This window comes from Tachysurus vachellii, chromosome 1, assembly GCF_030014155.1.
Source record: "Tachysurus vachellii isolate PV-2020 chromosome 1, HZAU_Pvac_v1, whole genome shotgun sequence".
Lineage (NCBI taxonomy): Eukaryota > Metazoa > Chordata > Actinopteri > Siluriformes > Bagridae > Tachysurus > Tachysurus vachellii.
In genome coordinates, this window is record NC_083460.1 from 10,958,342 (window position 1) to 10,977,946 (window position 19,605).

General features: G+C 38.0%; 1 protein-coding gene across 1 annotated transcript in view; it reads right to left on the bottom strand.

Annotated features, from left to right (window-relative positions):
• Positions 1-19,605, bottom strand: part of cadm3 (cell adhesion molecule 3) — a 99,082-nt gene that overhangs the window by 13,715 nt on the left and 65,762 nt on the right. Inside the window, exons 4-8 of the mRNA XM_060872033.1 lie at positions 12,017-12,169; positions 11,749-11,886; positions 9,357-9,527; positions 8,835-8,925; positions 4,536-4,708 (exon numbers count right to left, since the gene is read on the bottom strand). Of these exons, the coding sequence (XP_060728016.1) occupies positions 4,536-4,708; positions 8,835-8,925; positions 9,357-9,527; positions 11,749-11,886; positions 12,017-12,169 (726 nt within the window). The remainder of the gene's footprint in view (positions 1-4,535; positions 4,709-8,834; positions 8,926-9,356; positions 9,528-11,748; positions 11,887-12,016; positions 12,170-19,605) is intronic.

Below are 19,605 nucleotides of genomic sequence, written 5' to 3' on the forward strand. Positions count from 1 at the left end.
GACTCAGGGTTGAAGCCAGATGAAAGGCTGGCAGTGGCACTGATTAGGCGGCAGAAAGCCCACCACAACCGTCTAGCAAATTGGGGGCCCAGATCAGAGACTAAGTCAGAAGTCATGTATCTGTACGACATGCTGTGATACGAGTTCCGCCATCTCCTTGGCTCAGGGGGGCAGTGGGAAATTTGACAGCGTTAGAGAACCGGTCCAGGCCCACCAGGATCACACGCATTCCCAGTGGTGAAATCCAGAAAGAGGTGTGACCACAGGCAAGACGGTATAGACAAGAGCCGGCGCAACCCCTGTAACTCCTACTTGCCTTTTGCTCAGTTCAGCATGCCCGAAGGCGGTTATCAATGCGTATGGCAAGCTGGTACAGGGCCTCATAGTGCTAAAGGGGATCGCGAGCCACTAGCTCATTCTTCAGCTCCTCGGAGAGGCCCTTCACAGAGGCCTGCTCATGCTTGCACAGTGCTGTGGACTGCCCAGCCACAACCTGCCCTTTCTGGCCCAGACTGGAAGGCTGACGGTCTGGTGTGGACATACTGTTATGGAAGGACTCCGGTTCCATTCAGAGAAGGGGTACCGAGTCTGGCCTGTTATCCACTCGAGTAGTGAGAAATAGGAAAGCAGACAGGTGTCCGGGGCAGATAGAGAAAGTGTGTGGTTGGATAGGGAGTGATGACGGGATAGGTTTATAAATCGGTACAAATATAAATAAGAGGAAAGTGCAAGGGATATATATGTCTATATTTTGCCCATATATATATATATATATATATATATATATATATATATATATATATATATATATATATATATATGGGCAGAAAATAATAAGGGAAGGTGAAATGCTTGTGATGAAGGAAATGGCCAAAGCGGGGTTTGACCAACGGAGGCTAAGTTCCCCAAGTTGTGTGACTGAAGATCTATTGTTACACCAGGCGGGCAGAGAGGAAATGGTCGAGGAAAAGCACAGAAGCGTTAACTCCTTGCGCTATGCGCTCTGATACATATTACCGCTCTAACTCCGGCACAGACTATGACCACACGCCGAGTGCCGAAACTCGGGGTCTTAAATACTGTAGCCGTGTGCACAGGTGTTGCGAGATGTGCTTATTGCAGCTATGTGACAGAGAGCCTATAAAGAGCTGGTGTTACACAAATAAAGAGGTTTTTTCTTTGATGACATGATCACTGTAATGGCGTGTTTTTTTGCACATTTGTTCTGGTTGTCCTGCAAATTCTACAGTATAAACTTTAATATTAACTAAGAAGTAGACAATTAGAAACTTATTTCTATTTAGCTCATTATTACAATTTGCAAATTGCAGTTTTCAGGTTGTAAGTAGTTTCATATCAGAGGCTTTGCCCACTGCCACTGTAGCACCATAGAAAGTGAACTATGTTGAAGTTGTTGTTTACTACTTTGCTATGGATTTTCCTAGAGATAGTCTATTTTCACATTGGCCAACCTGTTGCCTGGTCTCTGATTATTTACATCTGATTTTTCATTAGTTTAAATTTGCATGTATTATGTCTTCTATATCAGGATAGAAAATGTTGCCAATGACATCAATGCAGGTGGCTACAATGAGCTAAATCATGTTATAAGCTGCTCAAGGATGGATTGTCAGTGAACAAAAATAGTTTTTTGCTATCCATGCCAAGTTTGGCAAGTTGTTTAATTGGCTCCAGCAGCTCGTCATCACCAGCATCTCTGCACATGTTGAAGATCAGGTTTTCTTTTGTGATATTTGCTATATTTCTTGTTCCAGTGTCTGATGATGACAAGATAGCCCTCATTTTATCACCCAGTATTCAAGAAGATAATCAAGTCAATAGTTTGAAGTAAATCAGTGGTCAGTGTGCAAAAAAACAATTTCCCCTCATACTATTTCTTAATCTAGTAGTCTTGAGTTATTTATATACTACACCTACTATTTCAGCATGGTGTGACAACTATAGATTGAAATTGACAAAGAACTAATACTAGTACAAGCCCTGGATGCCAGATATGAGGAAAGCGGAATCGGCTCATCACCATGTCTTTCAGCTATCCCATAGTATTCCACCAAATGTGCAACCATAAAGACCACGTCCACAAAATCATGACCACATAGCATCACTTTCAAGATTTATGCATTTTTGTCCCATAGCCATCATAACATAGACCTTCACCAAAAGCCATGGAGTTGAAAAGTTTTTGAAATAAAAGTGATTATTGAATTATTGGAAAGAAAGAGATGTACATCTTCCATCTAACAACTTCTGAATTTTATAGTTTTTAGCCTTACTGGTAAATATATACCTAAATGTGTGGTGTAACATTTGAAAATCCAGCTACACCCAGGAGCCACTGTGTTCATTTGCTTGTGTCCTGGAAGAATCTCTTTGAATTCAAAGCCTGAAGATGTTCTACTTAAAATTAAACACAGTCTTGTCAATCTTTCACTTTTTAAACTCAAGATTCATATTAGCTTGTGCAGTGAAGTGGAAATTGAAGTTTACAGTTAATTATTAAAGAGTTTTAATAAGAAAAAGAAAAAAAGTTGGATGGACAGGAATGAGAACAAAAGGATGTATAAAAACAATATAAGAAATAAACACCAACAGACTGAAGCAAAACAAACTGTCTGAAGACAATACCTTCAGCATCTTCTCAATTAGATGAATGGATGGATTAACAGATCAGTGCCACATCAGTGAAGGACCAGAAAATGTGAAAAGAGAGAAAAGGCAAAGAGATATTATGAAAAGATGGTTGTCAATGAATGTGTGTGTGTGTGTGTGTGTGTGTGTGTGTGTGTGTGTGTGTACTGTACACGTTCTCTGTATTGCTGAAGGTGTAAGTGTAACTCGGAAGAAAACAGAAAACCGATCTGATTAGGTACAGCCACCTTACACCTAACTACTAACACCTAACCACCTTACACCTAATACTATTGCACATTGCTTGTGCATTGCTTTTGCATTTGAATGATTATTAAATGCAAATGGATTAGGTTAGGAGGTGCAGCAAAGCACAAAAACACAACCTTACAAATTTACATTTTACTAATTTACGTTTTACAACATCATGAAATAATTTAAAGGTTCAAATCACAAGGCCAGCTGAAAACATATGAGAACAAGTAAACATCACATTTATTTTCGGTCACATTTAGCATTTAATTAGCACTAACTCTTTGTATTTTATTTTATTTTATTTTACATTTTGAGAAAAAGTTTTTTTTTTTTAAATAAAAAGCTTAGTAAATAAGAACCTTTATGTCAAAAATATCTCCATATATTGTATATAAGTAGCATAACTTACTACTGTATAACTTCAATTACAAACTAAAAAGAAAAATGTTCATCTGTTGGTGCCAAAGATTTATTAAGCCGTGAAGTAGACTGTTGCACTAGATAGTGTACTGGATATTCTTAGCTTTGTAGCCAGCAACATTATATAAAATTTTGTATTGTTGCTGAAGAGCATGTTCTCATATTCAAAACAACCTGCAAATGATCTCAGCTTTGCTCTAATACACATCCCACATAAACAAAATACATACATATATATATGTATGTATTTTGCATATAGTCTATATAGCATATAGTCTTAAAGCTATCGAGTTAATTTGGATTTTTGTAATTCTTGTTATAATGCAAATCTATTTAGATGAGCATATCAACACTAACATAAAGAGATTTTCGGGAAGTGTTGTGTGTGTGTGTGTGTGTGTGTGTGTGTGTGTGTAAATTTTTTTTATATATGCTTGTGTGTATAAATTACCTGTAATGTACACGCCATTCAGCCAGGAAACCGTGGATGGAGTGATAAAAGGGGGAGTGAAAGAAGGTGGGGATGAAATTGCAGGGGTAGATGAGGAGGAGAGGGATGGAAAGAGGTCAGGATTCAGGGAGTTAGAGATTGTAGTGGTGTGACCAAGAGATGAGAGAGTGGTGGAAGGAGAAAGAGAAGAAGAGGGAGAGGTGGAAAGAGAAAGAGAGGAAGGAAGAAATGAAGAGGTAGAAGAAAAATTAAAAGATGATGGAAATGATGAAGGGGAGAGAAAAGAAGAGGTATTCAGTGAAGGAGAAGAAAAAGAAATGGTGGATGAAGGGAGCAAGGATGAAGTTGGAATAATGGGAGATAAAATAGTAGAAGATTCACCAAGGGGCTGGATAATAGACTGAGAAGCAAAAGAAGGAGAATGAGTGTGCAGGAGAGATGAATAAAGAGAATCAGAGGGTGAGGTTGAGGGAAAGAAAGGGGAGAACTTAGGGTTGGAATCCTCCAGGTCTAAAGAGATGACAAGATAATAAAGAGGCGAGGTGTAGGGGACGGATTGATAGGTTGAGTGAAATAGAACAGAAAAAATCAAGTAAAATTAAACAAAAAATTAAACAATCAGTGGCCATGCAAAAAGAGAAAAAAATGGTACAAAGGGGAACATAAATTCAAATAAAGGATAAAAGTAAAAGTTGAAAACAGAAAGAAAATTCTGTTTCTGTTCTGTTGTCTGTGCCTTTCTCTGATATTTGTTCATTACCTTGTACCAGCAGAATGTAGGATCCCTCATTCCAGCCAATTCCATTGTCTGCATGACACAAGTAAACTCCATTATCGGATTTGTTGAGGGCCTCAAAGCGGAGGTATGCACCATCAGGCCTCACCTGTGGGGGGAATTCTGCATCTTTCTTTTGCCACATAAATGACAAAGGCCTGAAATTGGGAGAGAGAATTAGAATCAGAATTCAGTTTTTAATATAAACTACACATACAGTAAAATTTGTTTGGGTCAGAACACAGTAACAGACAGCTAATACAAAATATAGATATTGGTATAAAGTGAAATACATACAGTAGCATGAATGCCAGAGATATGATACAGAGCTATGCAACAGAATTAATGTAATTGGCACATTATTGTACAGCTCCATCTATCCTTAACCATAACCTATGCACAATCAGCCCTATCTATCCTGAACCAGAATCCTAATCATAACTGCAATGCTACATTAACAATGAGTACATTTTACAGATAATACATTTTGGGCAGAGCAGTGCAAAATGACAATTGAGAGAGAGAGACAGAGAGAGAGAGAGAGAGAGAGAGAGAGAGAGAGAGAGAGAGAGAGAGAGAGAGAGAGAGCGCGAGAGAGAGATTAGATTAGGTTACAGATGAAAAAAATAAAGGATCATGGAGATAAGAAATAAGGCATGTTTTAATGTTTGATCAGCCACACATGATGAGAAAAATCACTGCTCTCCATGTACTTTTTGCTTCCTAAGGCACAAACAATTTAACGGTGCAATGGTACCATTCAGCTCTCATTAATCTCTCAGATCTCAATAATTCCACTGACAAAAGGTACACTACAGTGATGTGAAGTAAGGTATTTTACTGAAATTGCTAATATTACACTTATTATCTGATGATTGTAGTTTAAAAGACAGATACTAGTACCATTAATACATTAGTTCTTAAACTGTCTTATAAATGTCTATGTGTGCAAAATATTACAATTGATTTAGAAGCACCACTTAAACTAACGAGAATGTTTAAGAAAAATATTTCAAGAATAGATAGCAACAAATAGTTTGTCTACACAATATGTATGGTAAAAACTGCCGTGCTGACAAAACAAATGCTAATACTAAACAGAAGGCGTTATGCATGTCTGTGCATACACATAAAACAAATTAATGATAACAGATGCATATAAGCCCAATGATGTGCTAAGAGACTGTTAGTGAGTTTATACTTGAGGGAAAACTTGGGGGAACTGTGACACCTTACATACACTCAATGGAGATTATGCCAAGGACTGCAGTGGAATTCAATTGTGTGCATTTATAGTACCTAAAGTGTGTGAGGAGATGTAGATAGATATAATACATCTTCCTGACTAATGGCTGATAGCCATAGAATAGAGAGTATAGAATAGCACCCTGCTGCACTAAAGGGATACAAATTTAGCAATGATTTGTAATGCAATACTACACCAGCAGGTGGAGTTACATATTTTCATTCTAACGGAAGCACAGTCAGGTTCACCTACAACATTGCTTCTCATCATCTTACCCCATCTAAACCACACCCTATACAGAATCTACCAAAAAACCCCACCACCAAACTTAATTACATACTATACATAATCTAACCCTAACACTCACCATGTCGTATGCACAATATCTATTCTTAAGAATGCCCTATAAATTACTCACCCAACCCATAACCATGCCTTATACATTATCTATCGGAACTTTAACTACACCTTGTGCATTAACTAGTTATGACCCAAAACCTGTTACTATAATCCAGCAACCTGAACATCACATATACATCACATTATACATCACATTATACATAATCTACCATTACAGCTCACCCTAGCTTATAACTACATTCTACATGTAAACTCACTCTATCACTCACTCTATCTTTACCCCAACAACAGCCCTTAACATTAACCAGTCTTGAACATAATAAATCCTTACATTAATGCCTGTAGATAATCTTTGTTAACCAGTCCAGGTTTCTGGACCTTTTGGAGTGTTGGATTGGATTATTTCATGAAGCTTCTTTTTATGCCTTTTTTTTTTTTGAAGATTAAAACACTGAATAAAGTATCAGAAGAACTACAGCTGCAAAACTGTGCCCTACACTGTGCTCCATCTGTTAAAGTGCTAAATTTTGAGGGAGTGATAAGACAGACTTTCTCTCATCGGCTGGGAAAACAAGTTCAAGCTTTAAATCTCAGCAGTTGAGAGACTAAAATCCCAGCTTGCTTCCCACTATGCATATTTGATGTCAGTTAATCAGACAATATCTAAAAATGTAAGCATATAATTTGGTGAGCTATAATTTTCTGCTGGTAATTAGGAAGATTGTGCTTGTAAAAAAAAGTCGAAATAGAACCTTCTTTTGCAGCTGACGGCATGGTCTAAGGATTCGTTTCTAAATCATTTTCATTTGGTATTCAAGTTTCATTTATCTATAAATAAAGCAGAATAACACCTGAAATAGAGAAGAAATTACTAAAATCTCTGAATAAACACAAATACACAAATAAATAAATAAGCAAGCAAACAAACAAATAAATAATACTCATGCTTCTTTCTCATGTAATTGTTTTGTTGATGCAATCATTGCCAAACATGTAAAAATAAATCGCAAGATCTGAGAATTTGACAATACCACTGAAGTGCCACCATAAAAAAGACACATATCAGTCAGTGTTTCACTGGCCAGTGGTTCAGAACAAATGTAAAACTAAAAAACTAAAAGTAATCTGAACAATTGTCAACAATCTCAAGTACACCTCAGAACCTGACCGTGGCATTTAGATGGCATTTAGAATTTCCAATAGTGAGATCTCACTCATTGTTTTGATTTTGCCTGTGCAATGAAATAAAAAATATAGTCAATTTGCATTTGATTACAACAGAATAGCTTGGTAATAAAATGATTATGATAATGTTTAGCTAATGGTAAAGTTTATTTATTCATAATGTAAAATAGGCATGCATCAAATTCATGAAATCTAAATGTGTTTGGAAGGAACCTCAGACCAAAACAAGACTACAATTTGATAGCAAAGACTGCAATTTGATAAATATTAGCTAAATGTAAATTTTGAAAGTGATTAGAAAGAGTAATTGTCATACAAAACAACCTGTTTAGTTAAACATATAAATGCCTACACTGGGCCGCAATGGTTCAGTATTAAAATTCCACTATCCTTACATAAAGCATAAAATAACATTTTCTTTGGTATCAGGTATTGCATAATTGACATTTTAAAAGGTATTGCATTTATCAAAACTAATTCAACCAATTCAATTAAAAAACATCACAAACACCTGATATGACTCTTCATATTATAAAACTGCATGCAACTAACTTGCTATCTATAGTGTGCAATAATGATAAATGCTGAACTTCTATTAAATTGGCTTTCATACAATTCAAATGTAAACAAAACAGACAAAACAGCAATAGAATGAAAATAAACCTTTTATACTTCCTTTTATGTCTGTAACCCTTGAAGTTCTTTTTGCTAATAAACTATGGATATACTGTTTATCTATAGCATCCATTTTGACCTCATAAATTTCAATTGTAAACTTCAGCAGAAACTTTTCTTTTATATATGTATATATATATATATATATATATATATATATATATATATATATATATATATATATATATATATACATATATATATATATATATATGCAATATAATATAATATAATATAATATAATATAATATAATATAATATAATATAATATAATATAATATAATAATATATGGAAAAAAATAATTTAAAAAGTTGTTACATGCTTGTAGGTCCACTATTTAGCAGGTTTGTACAAATAGTTAGTGGAGGTCATGTGACACACTAAAAACACCATTTTTTCATGACCAGTGTTTTATTATTATTTTGTTTTTCTAAAATCTTATTTTCTCTCAGGTATAAGTGCCATGAAGATAAATACAACTTTAACAATAAAAAATTATATTAATTTGAGATTTATTTTACTTATTTTTATTTATTTATTTTATTTATTTTAACCACACACTGCATAATGGTTTTATAATCTTTCATTAAATATGTAGGGAGAAAGTATGAGAAACAAGCAAAGAGACAGCAAAAACAGAAGAATGTAAGAAGTGATTGGTTTTGCTGGAAGAGCAAGAAAGAAAAGAGATGAATAACATTTCAAACTTCATCTATAATGAACAATTGTCAGGATGCAAGTAAATATGTATTTTACCACGTGTTTGTGTGCATGTGTGCGTGTGTCCGTGTGTATGCATGTGCGTGTGTGCACTTACTCAGGGTTTCCAATCCCCACACAATGCAGAGAAAACCTTTCTCCCTCGCGAGGCAGGTCACTCTCAGGCTTAATCAAGACACTTGGGGAGACTTGGGGAAAGACACACACAACCACACACACACATACACACAAACACACATACACACACAGCATTTACATACCTATGTCTGAAAATAAGATCAATTGTGGGTCCAGATATTGATTTCTTGGACTACAACAGGGTTAAAAAAACCTCAAATATGCAAAAGTAAAAACATCCTTTGCAGTTACATGCCTTATTTTTTTAAACTCACTTTTTTCCAGCTTTACCTCACTTGTTATTAATGTGTTAATTACATATTATAATGTGTTAACCTTGCCTGTCAGTGTTTTGACAAATGCTACATGTTATAAATTCTTGATAGAATGCACTTTTAGTTGATGAACATGCATCCTGTCTCTCACTTTCATACATTACACAAACTGTCACATTAAATTGTGCAATGCTGTGACATAGATATTATATGTATTTGTGTCTTACACAGCACGCTCAAAGGCTTCTCTGTTCTTTTCTCGCCATTGGTGATGGATGGATGGTCCACAGCACAGCCAATCATGGCATTGTTATCGTTCCTGGTCACCCGCAGCGTGAGCACACTTGTCACCGTGTATGTTGGCTCATTGGGGTTTGACTCCACCACATTGGGACGAGCTTAATATAATAATAAATAACAAAATTAAAAAACAGGCAGATAGGCTATTAATAGATCAGGAATGATGATCCAGCTAACAAGTCAACTCAACAATCTGTAATTTACTTCAAATTTACTGGATACAGAACTACACATGAATAAATTTATAGTTCTAGTTGTATCTTATACAGTGGCATGCAAAAGTTTGGGCACTCCTTGTCAGAATTTGTATTAATGTGAACAGTCAACAAGGGGAAGATGAAATGATCTCCAAAAGGCATAAAGTTACAGATGACATTCCCTATTTTAAACAAAATCTATGTTTCTACGTATATGTTTTATTTTTATTTTTTTACCATTTTAAAATAACAGAAAAGGAAAAGGGCCCGCAGCAAAAGTTTGGGCACCCTGCATAGTTAGTAACTCGTAACACCCTCTTTGGCAAGTATCACAGCTTGTAAATGCTTTTTATAGCCAGCTAAGGGTCTTTCGTTTCTTGTTTTAGAGATTTTGAGGCGTGTTTAGAATCATTATCCATTTGTAGAAGCCATCCACTTTTCTATTTTAGCTTTTTTACAGATTGTGTTGTGTTTGCTACCAGAATTTGGAATTTAATAGAATCCATTCTTCCCTCTACCTGTGAAATGTTCCCAGTGCCATTGGCTGCTATACAACGCCAAAGCATGATTTATCCTCCCCATGCTTAACAGTTGAACTGGTGTTCTTTTCATGAAAATCCGTGCCCTTTGTTCTCCAAACATATCTTTGCTCATTGTAGCCATAGAGTTCTATTTTAATCTAAAACGAATCTAAAAAGTTCTATTTTTTTCCCCAAAATTCATCAGGCTTGTGTAAATGTTCTTTTGCAAAATTCAGATGCTGAATTTTGTGGTGAGGACGAAAGAGATGTTTTTTCTGATGACTCTTTCTTGAAGGCTATATTTGTGCAGGTGTCACTGAACAGTTGAACAGTGTACCACAACTCCAGAATCTGCCAAATGTTTCTGGAGGTCTTTTGCAGTCAAATTGGCGATCTGACTTGCTTTTCTAGCAATCCTACGAGTAGTTCTCTCTGATATTTTTCTTGGTCTTCCAGACCTTATCTTGACCTCCACTGTTCCGGTAAACTGCCATTTCTAAATTATATTCCGAACTGAGGAAATCAGTACCTGAAAACACTTTGCTATCTTCTTATAACCTTCTCCTGCTTTGTCAGCATCAATCATTTTCATTTTCAGAGTGCTAGGAAACTGCTTTGAGGAATCCATGGCTGCTGATTGTTGGGACAAGGTTAGAGGAGTCTGGATATTTCTAAAGCTTTGAAATTTGCATCACCTGGCCTTTCCTAATGATGACTGTGAACAAGCTATGACCCTAACAAGCTAATTAAGGTCTGATACCTTGGTCAAAGTGATCTGAGAGCTTATGTTTCCTGGGGTTACCATTCTTTTTGCAGGGTGCTGTTTTTCTGTTTTTACTAAAAATTGTAGAAAACAAAAAAAAAACAATACGCTGATATTGCTTAAAATATTACAAAAGAGTGGTTCATATTTAATTTTATGCCTTTCGCATGCCACTGTACATTTAATTAATTCATCGAAATAGTCAATCATAATTCAACTAATTAAATAATCGAAAACCACCTGCCTAATATTGTGCCGGTCCCTTTTGTGCAACTAACTCTGATGTGTTGAGATGTGGACAGCACAAAACCTCTCAATGTGTTTGGTCTTATTTGGCACCAGGATGTTAACAACACATATTTTATGACCTGTGAGCTACAAGGTGGCACTTAATCAAACATTCCTTAGATGTATGATCTGATTGAAAAATTGGAAATTTGTAGATCAACTCAACACCTTCTCAAACCATTCCTGAACATTTTTATAGTGTGGCAGGGAGCATTATCCTCCTGAATGAGGCCACTGCCATTAGGGAACTCCTTTTCCCAGGAGGGGGTATACTTTGTGTGCAACAAGGTTTAGGAAGATGGTACATGTCAAAGTAACATCTAAATGAATGTTAGGACCCAAGGTTTTCCAGCAACATATTGCTCAGTGTATCACATATTCACCTTTTTCCATTTTTTCTCACTGATCCAGTTCCAGTTCTGATGCTCACATGCCTATTGTACGCACTTTAGTCAGTAGCCAGAGACAGCAAGGGCAATTTAATTATTTTTAATTTTTAAATATCTGTGTGAATATTTGAGTGGGTGTATGTGTGTGTGTGTGTGTGTACCCTCCAGCTTTTCCTGTCCTTTATACCAGTACAGTAGAGCAGGAGGTTTGCTACCCGTGCTGGTGCAGGTAAGTGTCACAGCCCCTCCTTCCTGCACTGGATCCTCAAAACCTGTTATTACTGGCTTCCCAGGTACGCCTGATTAAAAATTTTGAGATAAATAAAAATAAGAATAAAAATAAAAATATTGAGGAAAAGAAAAAAGGAAAGAATAAGACAGTGAAAAGAAATTCACAGTTGACATTCAAACACATGCACAAAGACATACCAAGTACAGTGACAGTGGCCCGTGCAATCCGAACAGGCATGGTGAAAATGGAGCAGGTATATTCTCCATCATCTGACAGCTGCACGTTGGAGATGGTGATTGACAGCTCTGTGGGTGTGGACTTATGTAGCTGGATACGATTATCTCTTAAAGCTGGCAAAAGAAAGAAAGAAAGAAAGAAAGAAAGAAAGAAAGAAAGAAAGGCAGAAAGACAGAAAATTAAAAAAATCTATTTTTACAAACAAGCAAATAAACAAACAAACTCAAAACTGCCAAGGTTTCCATTTTTTGTGCTTACTGAGGTCAGAGTGTAGGATGTCTTCATGGTTTATCAGGAAATGAAGATCAGTTAATTTGTCTTAATCAGGTAACCCCCTCCCACACACACACACACACACACACACACCCCTCTCTCTCTCTCTGTCAATTTGGTGGTGAGAGTGGAAATCTGCAAATGTTTTTTTTTCTTTGATTAGTGTGACAGTTTGTACTGTTTAAAGTGTTAATTTGGTTGGTCAGCTAGAAGCAGGCTTTCTGATTACAGAGTAACGCTGGATGGTCTGTCTGTTTCATCATGTGACGCAATAAAAAAACCTTGGTATCAGGAATGGCTTCAACTATTCCCTACCTGGACACTAGGGGGACATTCTGGCAGTTTTTGTGTCTGTGCAATGTGCCTTTGTTTTTGTTTTTTTTTTGTATCACGTGTGCTAGCCCCACTCTTTCCTTATCTGTCCCTGCCTCTGCACACCTGTTCCTTATGTTTCCACGATGTTTCCATGATTTCCTTTTTATACCAGTTGTCTCGTGTCTGTTTTTTGCTGAGTCCTTGTCTCTTTGTTAGTTGGCACTTGCCCCTTTTCCACCAAAAAGAACCGGGTGCTGGTTCAATGTTGGTTCCACTGGTGATCCTTCTAAAACCCGGTTTGCCTTTCCATGGGCTAGAGAGTCATCACAGAGCCGAGTGTTACATCACTGTATACCTGTCATGTTTCTCAGCAACGTTAGGGCAGCAGTGGCAAACACAAACAACATCAACAATGGTGGATGTTGTTTTACTGTTAATGCTCATGTCTTTGTGCACCTACATTGGCATCCAAACGCGGCGAATCAAACGTGTACGTGCAGCTCCATGTAATTTGTATAAACAGAGGTTGCAATCGAGAAAGTACATAACGTTATTTTATCGTTAACACAGAAAAATTGTAGCCTTAGCATTTAGCTACCTACTGTGCTGATAACTGATCATATTGCGGTAAAGTAAAGGTGTATTAAACATTAGTATACTTAAGGTACATTAACAAAGGTGCTAACAGTAACCTCGCCAACAGCCCCGCTCCCAGTCCATACTTAAGGTACATTATCAAATGCGCTAACAGTAGCCCCGCCCACAGCCCCTGACGCAAGCAGTTCTTAAGTCTAGACCAGCAATGTTTTGGTGATACTTAAGTACCACTTTTCCTGGTTCAGAGCCGGTGCTTTGGCTGTCAAAAAAGAAAAAACTGGTTCTAAATTAGGCTCTGGCTCCGAACCACCACTCAAACTGCCTGGGTGGAAAAGGGACAGTTTTGTTGCGTTTGTGTTCCTGTGTTCTGTTTCTAACCCTTTGTTGTTGTTTTTCCCCTTAATTAAACCTTCTTATGTTATCCTTGCATATGCGTCTTTTTATCTGTTAAGACACCCCATTGGTGTGATTTTTGACTGCAGTCTCTCATTTGAAGCTCTCATAGATAATATCACAAAGGTAGCCTTCTTTTATCTCAGAAATATTGCTGATAAGAAATATGATGGCATTACATGATTCAGAAACACTAGTTCATGCATTTGTTACCACTAGGTTGGATTACTGTAATGCTTTACTGTCTGGATGTTCCAGTAGGAGCATAAACAAGCTCCAGTTAGTACAGAACTTACTATAGCAGCTAGAGTCCTAACTAGAACCAGAAGATATAAACACATCACCCCTTTCTTATCCACACTGCATTGGCTCAGTCAAATTTTGCATTTATTATAAAATACTATTACTAACTAATAAAGCGCTGCAATACCTGAGCGATCTTTTGATCCATCACACCTACTTCGATCAAACGTTATTACTATTTGGCAGTACCTCAAGTACAAAAGGCTACAGCAGGGGGCAAAGCTTTTTCTTACAGAGCCCCACAGTTATGGAACAGCCTTCCAATTAGTGTTTGGGACAGACAGTCTCAGTGTTTATGTCCAGGTTGAAAACATATTTGTTTATTCTAGCTTTTTATGAATAGCTTTTTTTTTTAGGTAAAATAGCAGATCTAGAGGGTTCATGGGCATAGAGTGTTTGGGGAACTGGGATGTCTGGATGCTGTCACTTTACCACCCTCGCAAGTCACTCATGTTTGCAGACTGTGGAGTGGTGGGATGCTTTACGTGGCTCTCCCTTTTAGTTATGCTGTCATAGCTAGACTTGCCAGATCCCCTGTCAGCAATTTGCACATAATGTACTTTGTCCATCACATGATTACAATCATACCTAAAATTTTTCTCTTTTTCCCTCCTCTTTCTCTATCTCTCTCCTCTACTCTCTGACCGTCTCTTCTTATGGACCTACTTCATCAATCCTGACATTCTACCCCTGGTTGGAGTCTTTTCACCCAGTGTGCACTCTACTGGGGATTGATCTGCATGGACAGCCACACGGAGTCTGTCATGCCTTCTTTAAACCACTGTTGGGACAGCCAGATTTATGGTCGGGTCTTCATCAGAACTTAGTGCTGGGTCTGTGGTGAATTTGAAATTGGCACTGACCCATTAGTTTGCGCAACTAAATACTGTTTGAGTCTCTCAAGATTTCTTCCTCATGTCATCTCAGGGAGTTTTCCTTGCCACCTTCGCCTCCGGCTTGCTCAACAGGGATAGATGTTAAAGATACCGTATATGGTAACTTAATTTTAAACTTTAAATTAATTTTATTTATTGATTGATTTATTTTTTATTATGTTTCTATACTTCTGTAAGGCTGCTTTAGAGTGTGATGTCTTATGATTGCAGGAAATGGCCAGCTATTTTAAAACAATATCACTTGGCTGCAAACACCCAGAATTAAAGTATGTCATGTCTTTTAGGAGACAAGTGTTTATGTTCCTCGACTCACCTAAAAACAGATTTTTGAGATCTCCTTTCGTGTGAAGTATGAAGAGAAAACATATATGGTGTATGCGAGCATGGGCAAAAAGAGTGTCCCTGAGCCGGGTGTTGGTGGGAGAGCAGGAGGGAATCAGAAGAATGCCGCCGAGCCAGGGAGCCCGCAGAGCCTGGGCCTGTGCAAAGAGCGCGGTTCAGACCCAGAATTAACCACAGTGATAAATGAGAAAATGACGTAGTGTGCTGAGAGTGTAGTAAGCATAGCCTATATAGCAAAAAAGGCACTCTGATGAAAATGCAGCTGACAGTCAAGAGTCTTTTGAGGAAGATGATATAGAGATGTCACATGAGGAGGCTTGTGACGTTTCTGAAGTGGTATCTAAGGTAGCATCTCAGAGAGATCAAGCACTGTAATGCCCTGAAGGAGGTAATTCGTTTTTTAGATGTGCCGAATCTAAACATGTGACTCGTCAGTGGGAATTCTGTAGTGCACTTATTTCCGGAACAGAGAGGAACACAAAGTTACATTTAAAAGTGGAGGTAAAAGTGTGCAGGTAGACTACATTCTATAGACAAGGCAAACTGGGAGAGATTAGTGACTGCAACGTGGTGGTAGGAGAGTGGTGGAAGTTGAAAAAGGATGAATGTTGTGAGGAATTCAAACAGAAGCTGAGACAGGCTTTGGGTGGTCAGGAAGAGCTTCCAGATGACTGGAAATATACAGCAGTAGTGATCAAGGAGACACTAGGTGAGTGCTAGGTGTGGAAACATGGTAGTGGACCAAGGAATTACAGGACAGTATTCAGAGGAAGATTCTAGCTAAAAACAAGTGTGACGTAGAAAGGACCAAAGAAAATAGACAGGATTACAAGAACTTGCAGTGCAGAGTGAAGAGGGACATGGCAAAGTCTGAACAGAAAGCATAAGATACCCGAGGAATGGAGGAGAAGTGTTCAAGTGCTGATCTTTGAGAACAAAGGTGATGTACAGAGTTGTAGCAACTACAGAGCAACAAAAGCCAGATAAAGGAGCTATGGTACTATATAAGGTTGTCAGGAGTGACAGAGAAGTAAGGCAGAGTAGTTCAGGATATGTATGAGAGGAGTATGACAGCAGTGAGATGTGCTAGGTCAGGCAGAGGAGTTCAAGGTGGAGGTGGGGCTACATCAAAGATCAGCTTTGAGTCCCTTCTTGTTTGCTGTGAGGATGGATAGGTTGACAGATGAAGTCAGACAAAAATCTCTGTTGACAAGGGTGTTTGCGGATGACATTATGATCTGTAGTTAGAGTAGAGAGCAGGTGGAGGCACACCTGGAAAGGTGGAGGTCTGCTTTGGAAAGAGGAGGAATGAAAGTCAGTCATAGTAAGTAATACATGTGTTTGAACGATAGGGAGGGAAGTAGAACAGGGAGGTTACAGGGGGCTGTGGTCAAGAAACTGCAGGAGTTTAAGTATTTGGGGTCAACCATCCAGTGCGACAGGGAGTGTGGAAAAGAGGTGAAGAGGCGAGTGCAAGCGGGTTGGAGTGGGTGGAGAAAAGTGTCACAAGTGTGTCAGCAAGAATCAAAGGAAATTTGAACAAGACAGTAGGGAGACCAGCTATGCTGTGTGGGTTAGAGACTGTACCAGTGAGAAAAAGCAGAGATAGAGATAAGGTTGCTAAGGTTCTCTTTAGGAGTGACCACCAGGAGTGTTCTGGTATAAACTTAATGAGCTTCAACCACCTGCTAAACTTACAGGGAATACAAGAGCTGGTCTAACACTTGACTAATTCAGCTGTGCTATACCTTCCACTATCAGAAGGAGGCCTCTATTTTTGAACAGTTTTTTTTTACCCTTAAAGCTACTGTTGTCTGCTAGACTGCAGCCACGTCTCTTAGTTGCAGGGTACACAAAGCTGGGACATGCTGCATCAGGTCAACAGGTCGGTCATGCATAAATGGATTGGCATCAGATGAAGTCGCCTTATAAAGCAGCTCATAGTGGAGACATGAGGATCACTGCCACCAGACTATAAAGGTTTTCTAAGAGATACATCTAACTGTGCACAATGGAAGGATGAAGTTTCATATGAAGTCCCTGCTTTGAATGTCACTGCTGCTGTGGGGAAGTGTGAGAACGAACATCATCTCTTGTCATTTTCCCCCAAAGATTTGGGTATTTTCAAAAGTCAAGGAAAAAAGCTCTGCATATAAACTGTGTGAAAATTAGTTACATACAGACTCTAAAAGAAGTCCAACAAAGTGGCTCTAAACCCACCCATAAAGGTCAGGGTGCGTTCTATAGTCAGGGTGCGTTGTCTTTTCTGTCTTGAACCTGAGTCCCTTATTCATCTTTTTGTACAATTTAGTCGTCTATGTAAATGTTACGGGTTTGTGTGCTCAGATTTATACCAAGTGTTTTATGTCTCTGGTGGATTTGGTGTTTTTTGTTGCTGTTTTTTTCCCAGGCCTACCTCCTGAATAAGTCATGTTCCTAGTTACAACTTTTAGTGAATGAGCCTCATATTACTAATGATTGAATTTATTTTGGAGGGTGTCCTCTTACTGTCGAACCAGTCTAGTTGTGTTACAGATGTTCTGGATCAAGACATTGAACTTGGTGTCATAAAGGCATCTTTGCGTAATGTTTATCTTTGTTCTGAGGATGTGGCGGTATTTGTTAAAGTTGCAGTTTGTGCCCAGTTGCCAGTTAAGGGGATTTCATTTATTTTGTACAACGATTTAGCTGGTAGAATGATTTTCTGTTGTCCCATAGTAAACAACAAACCAAATTTGAATGAAAAAGATTACCTGTCATTTGAGTTTCCTTCTGTTTTTAGTTCTTAAGTGTTGGAAATGCGCAGTTTATGGACTTTCTCTGTGTTTTCGATGCTGTTGTCGATAAGTCACACTTAGCTCACCATTTAACAGCTTATTTCTTTGATGTGTTTAAGGTTAATCCCTCTGCCCCTCTTCAGCCTATACCTGTGATGGATGAGCCTTTAAAAAAAATTTTAATACATTGTGTGGGACCCCTTTCTTGAACCAAGTCTGGTCATACAGTATATATGCTTACCTAAATGTGTGCTGCTACTATGTACCCTGAAGACATAACCTTACGTAGCATAAAGTCTCAAGTCATTATCAGAGATCTTTTTTAGATAGATAATTTTTTTAACACCTTTGAGCTGCCAAAATACATCCAGTAATACCAATGTTTACCAGCTGGGTATATATTGCATACCACCCAGCATCACAAAGTGCCTTAGATGAGTTCCATCAAACGTTAAAGTCTATGCTTCAAGCCGACTGTTTCAGTCAGGGAAAAGACTGGGATGAAGGGATTCCATTATTATTGCTTATCCATGATACAGTGGGCTCAGCCCAGCTGAATTACTTTTTAGTTACTCTGTTCGTGGTCCTTTAAAGGTATTGCAGGAAGACTTCCTGTATCAAAGGTCTATAATATCTCCAGTCAAGAGCTTCCTAGATTATGTTAGTGCCTTTCATGAGCATCTTCATGCAGCTTGTGAATTAGCCAAATGCTCTCTTTGTCTTTGAAACAGTCCCATATGAAATCGCGGTTTGATAATGAAGCAGTGGAGTGTACATTTCAAATAGGGGATGAGGTTTTGGTTTTATTACCATTACCAGGCTCAGCTCTCCAGGGTAGGTTTTCTGGGCCTTATTTTACTGAGTTGAGTTATGCTGAGTACTAAGAAATGCATGAGCTCATCCTATGTAGTGCTTGTTTCCCATGTGCTCATCTAAATACATAATAGTTGCTTACTATTCAGGCCAAACTTGCCTGTCACAACCAGCCCAATAGGACTTGATACGTCTTATTTAGAAACACCCATCACTTTTCTATTCCTTCATGTACCACAGTCCTTAAACATGACATTGATGTCGGTGATAATGCCCCTGTTAAACAACATGCTTACAAGGTTAATTCCACATAACATGTGTTTATGAAAGCAGAAACAGTTTATTTTATTAAGAATGGTATTGATGTGCCTAGGCTGGTGTTCACCCTGCATACTAGTTTTAAAGCCTGATAAAAGCTATTGGTTTTGCACAAATTATCAAAAGGTTAATGCTCTAACTAAAGCAGATGCTTTTTCCCTACACAGGATGGATAGGTAGTGCTGATCGGATAGGTAGTGCTAGGTTCATAAAAAACTGTGCTATTGGTTGTATGGGTTTTTCTGCCTAGCATTTATAGCTCATCAGCTTACTTCCTGGGGCTGGGGCTGTGTTTTGAAATGCTGTTAGCTGTGGCTTCTGTCACTTTGCCTCTATGTATAATCCTCTGCTTGTTACAGACCTTGTCCTAGACCTTCGTGTTTTCCTGCTCTGTGGTATACTGTATGCTTCTCTATAAATATTGTAAATACACCCTGTTCAGTGGGTTGTAGGAAGTCAGTGCCAGTTTTGTTTATTCTGTTTGCTCTTTTTTTGGTTAGATAGATATTCTTTTCTTTGTGT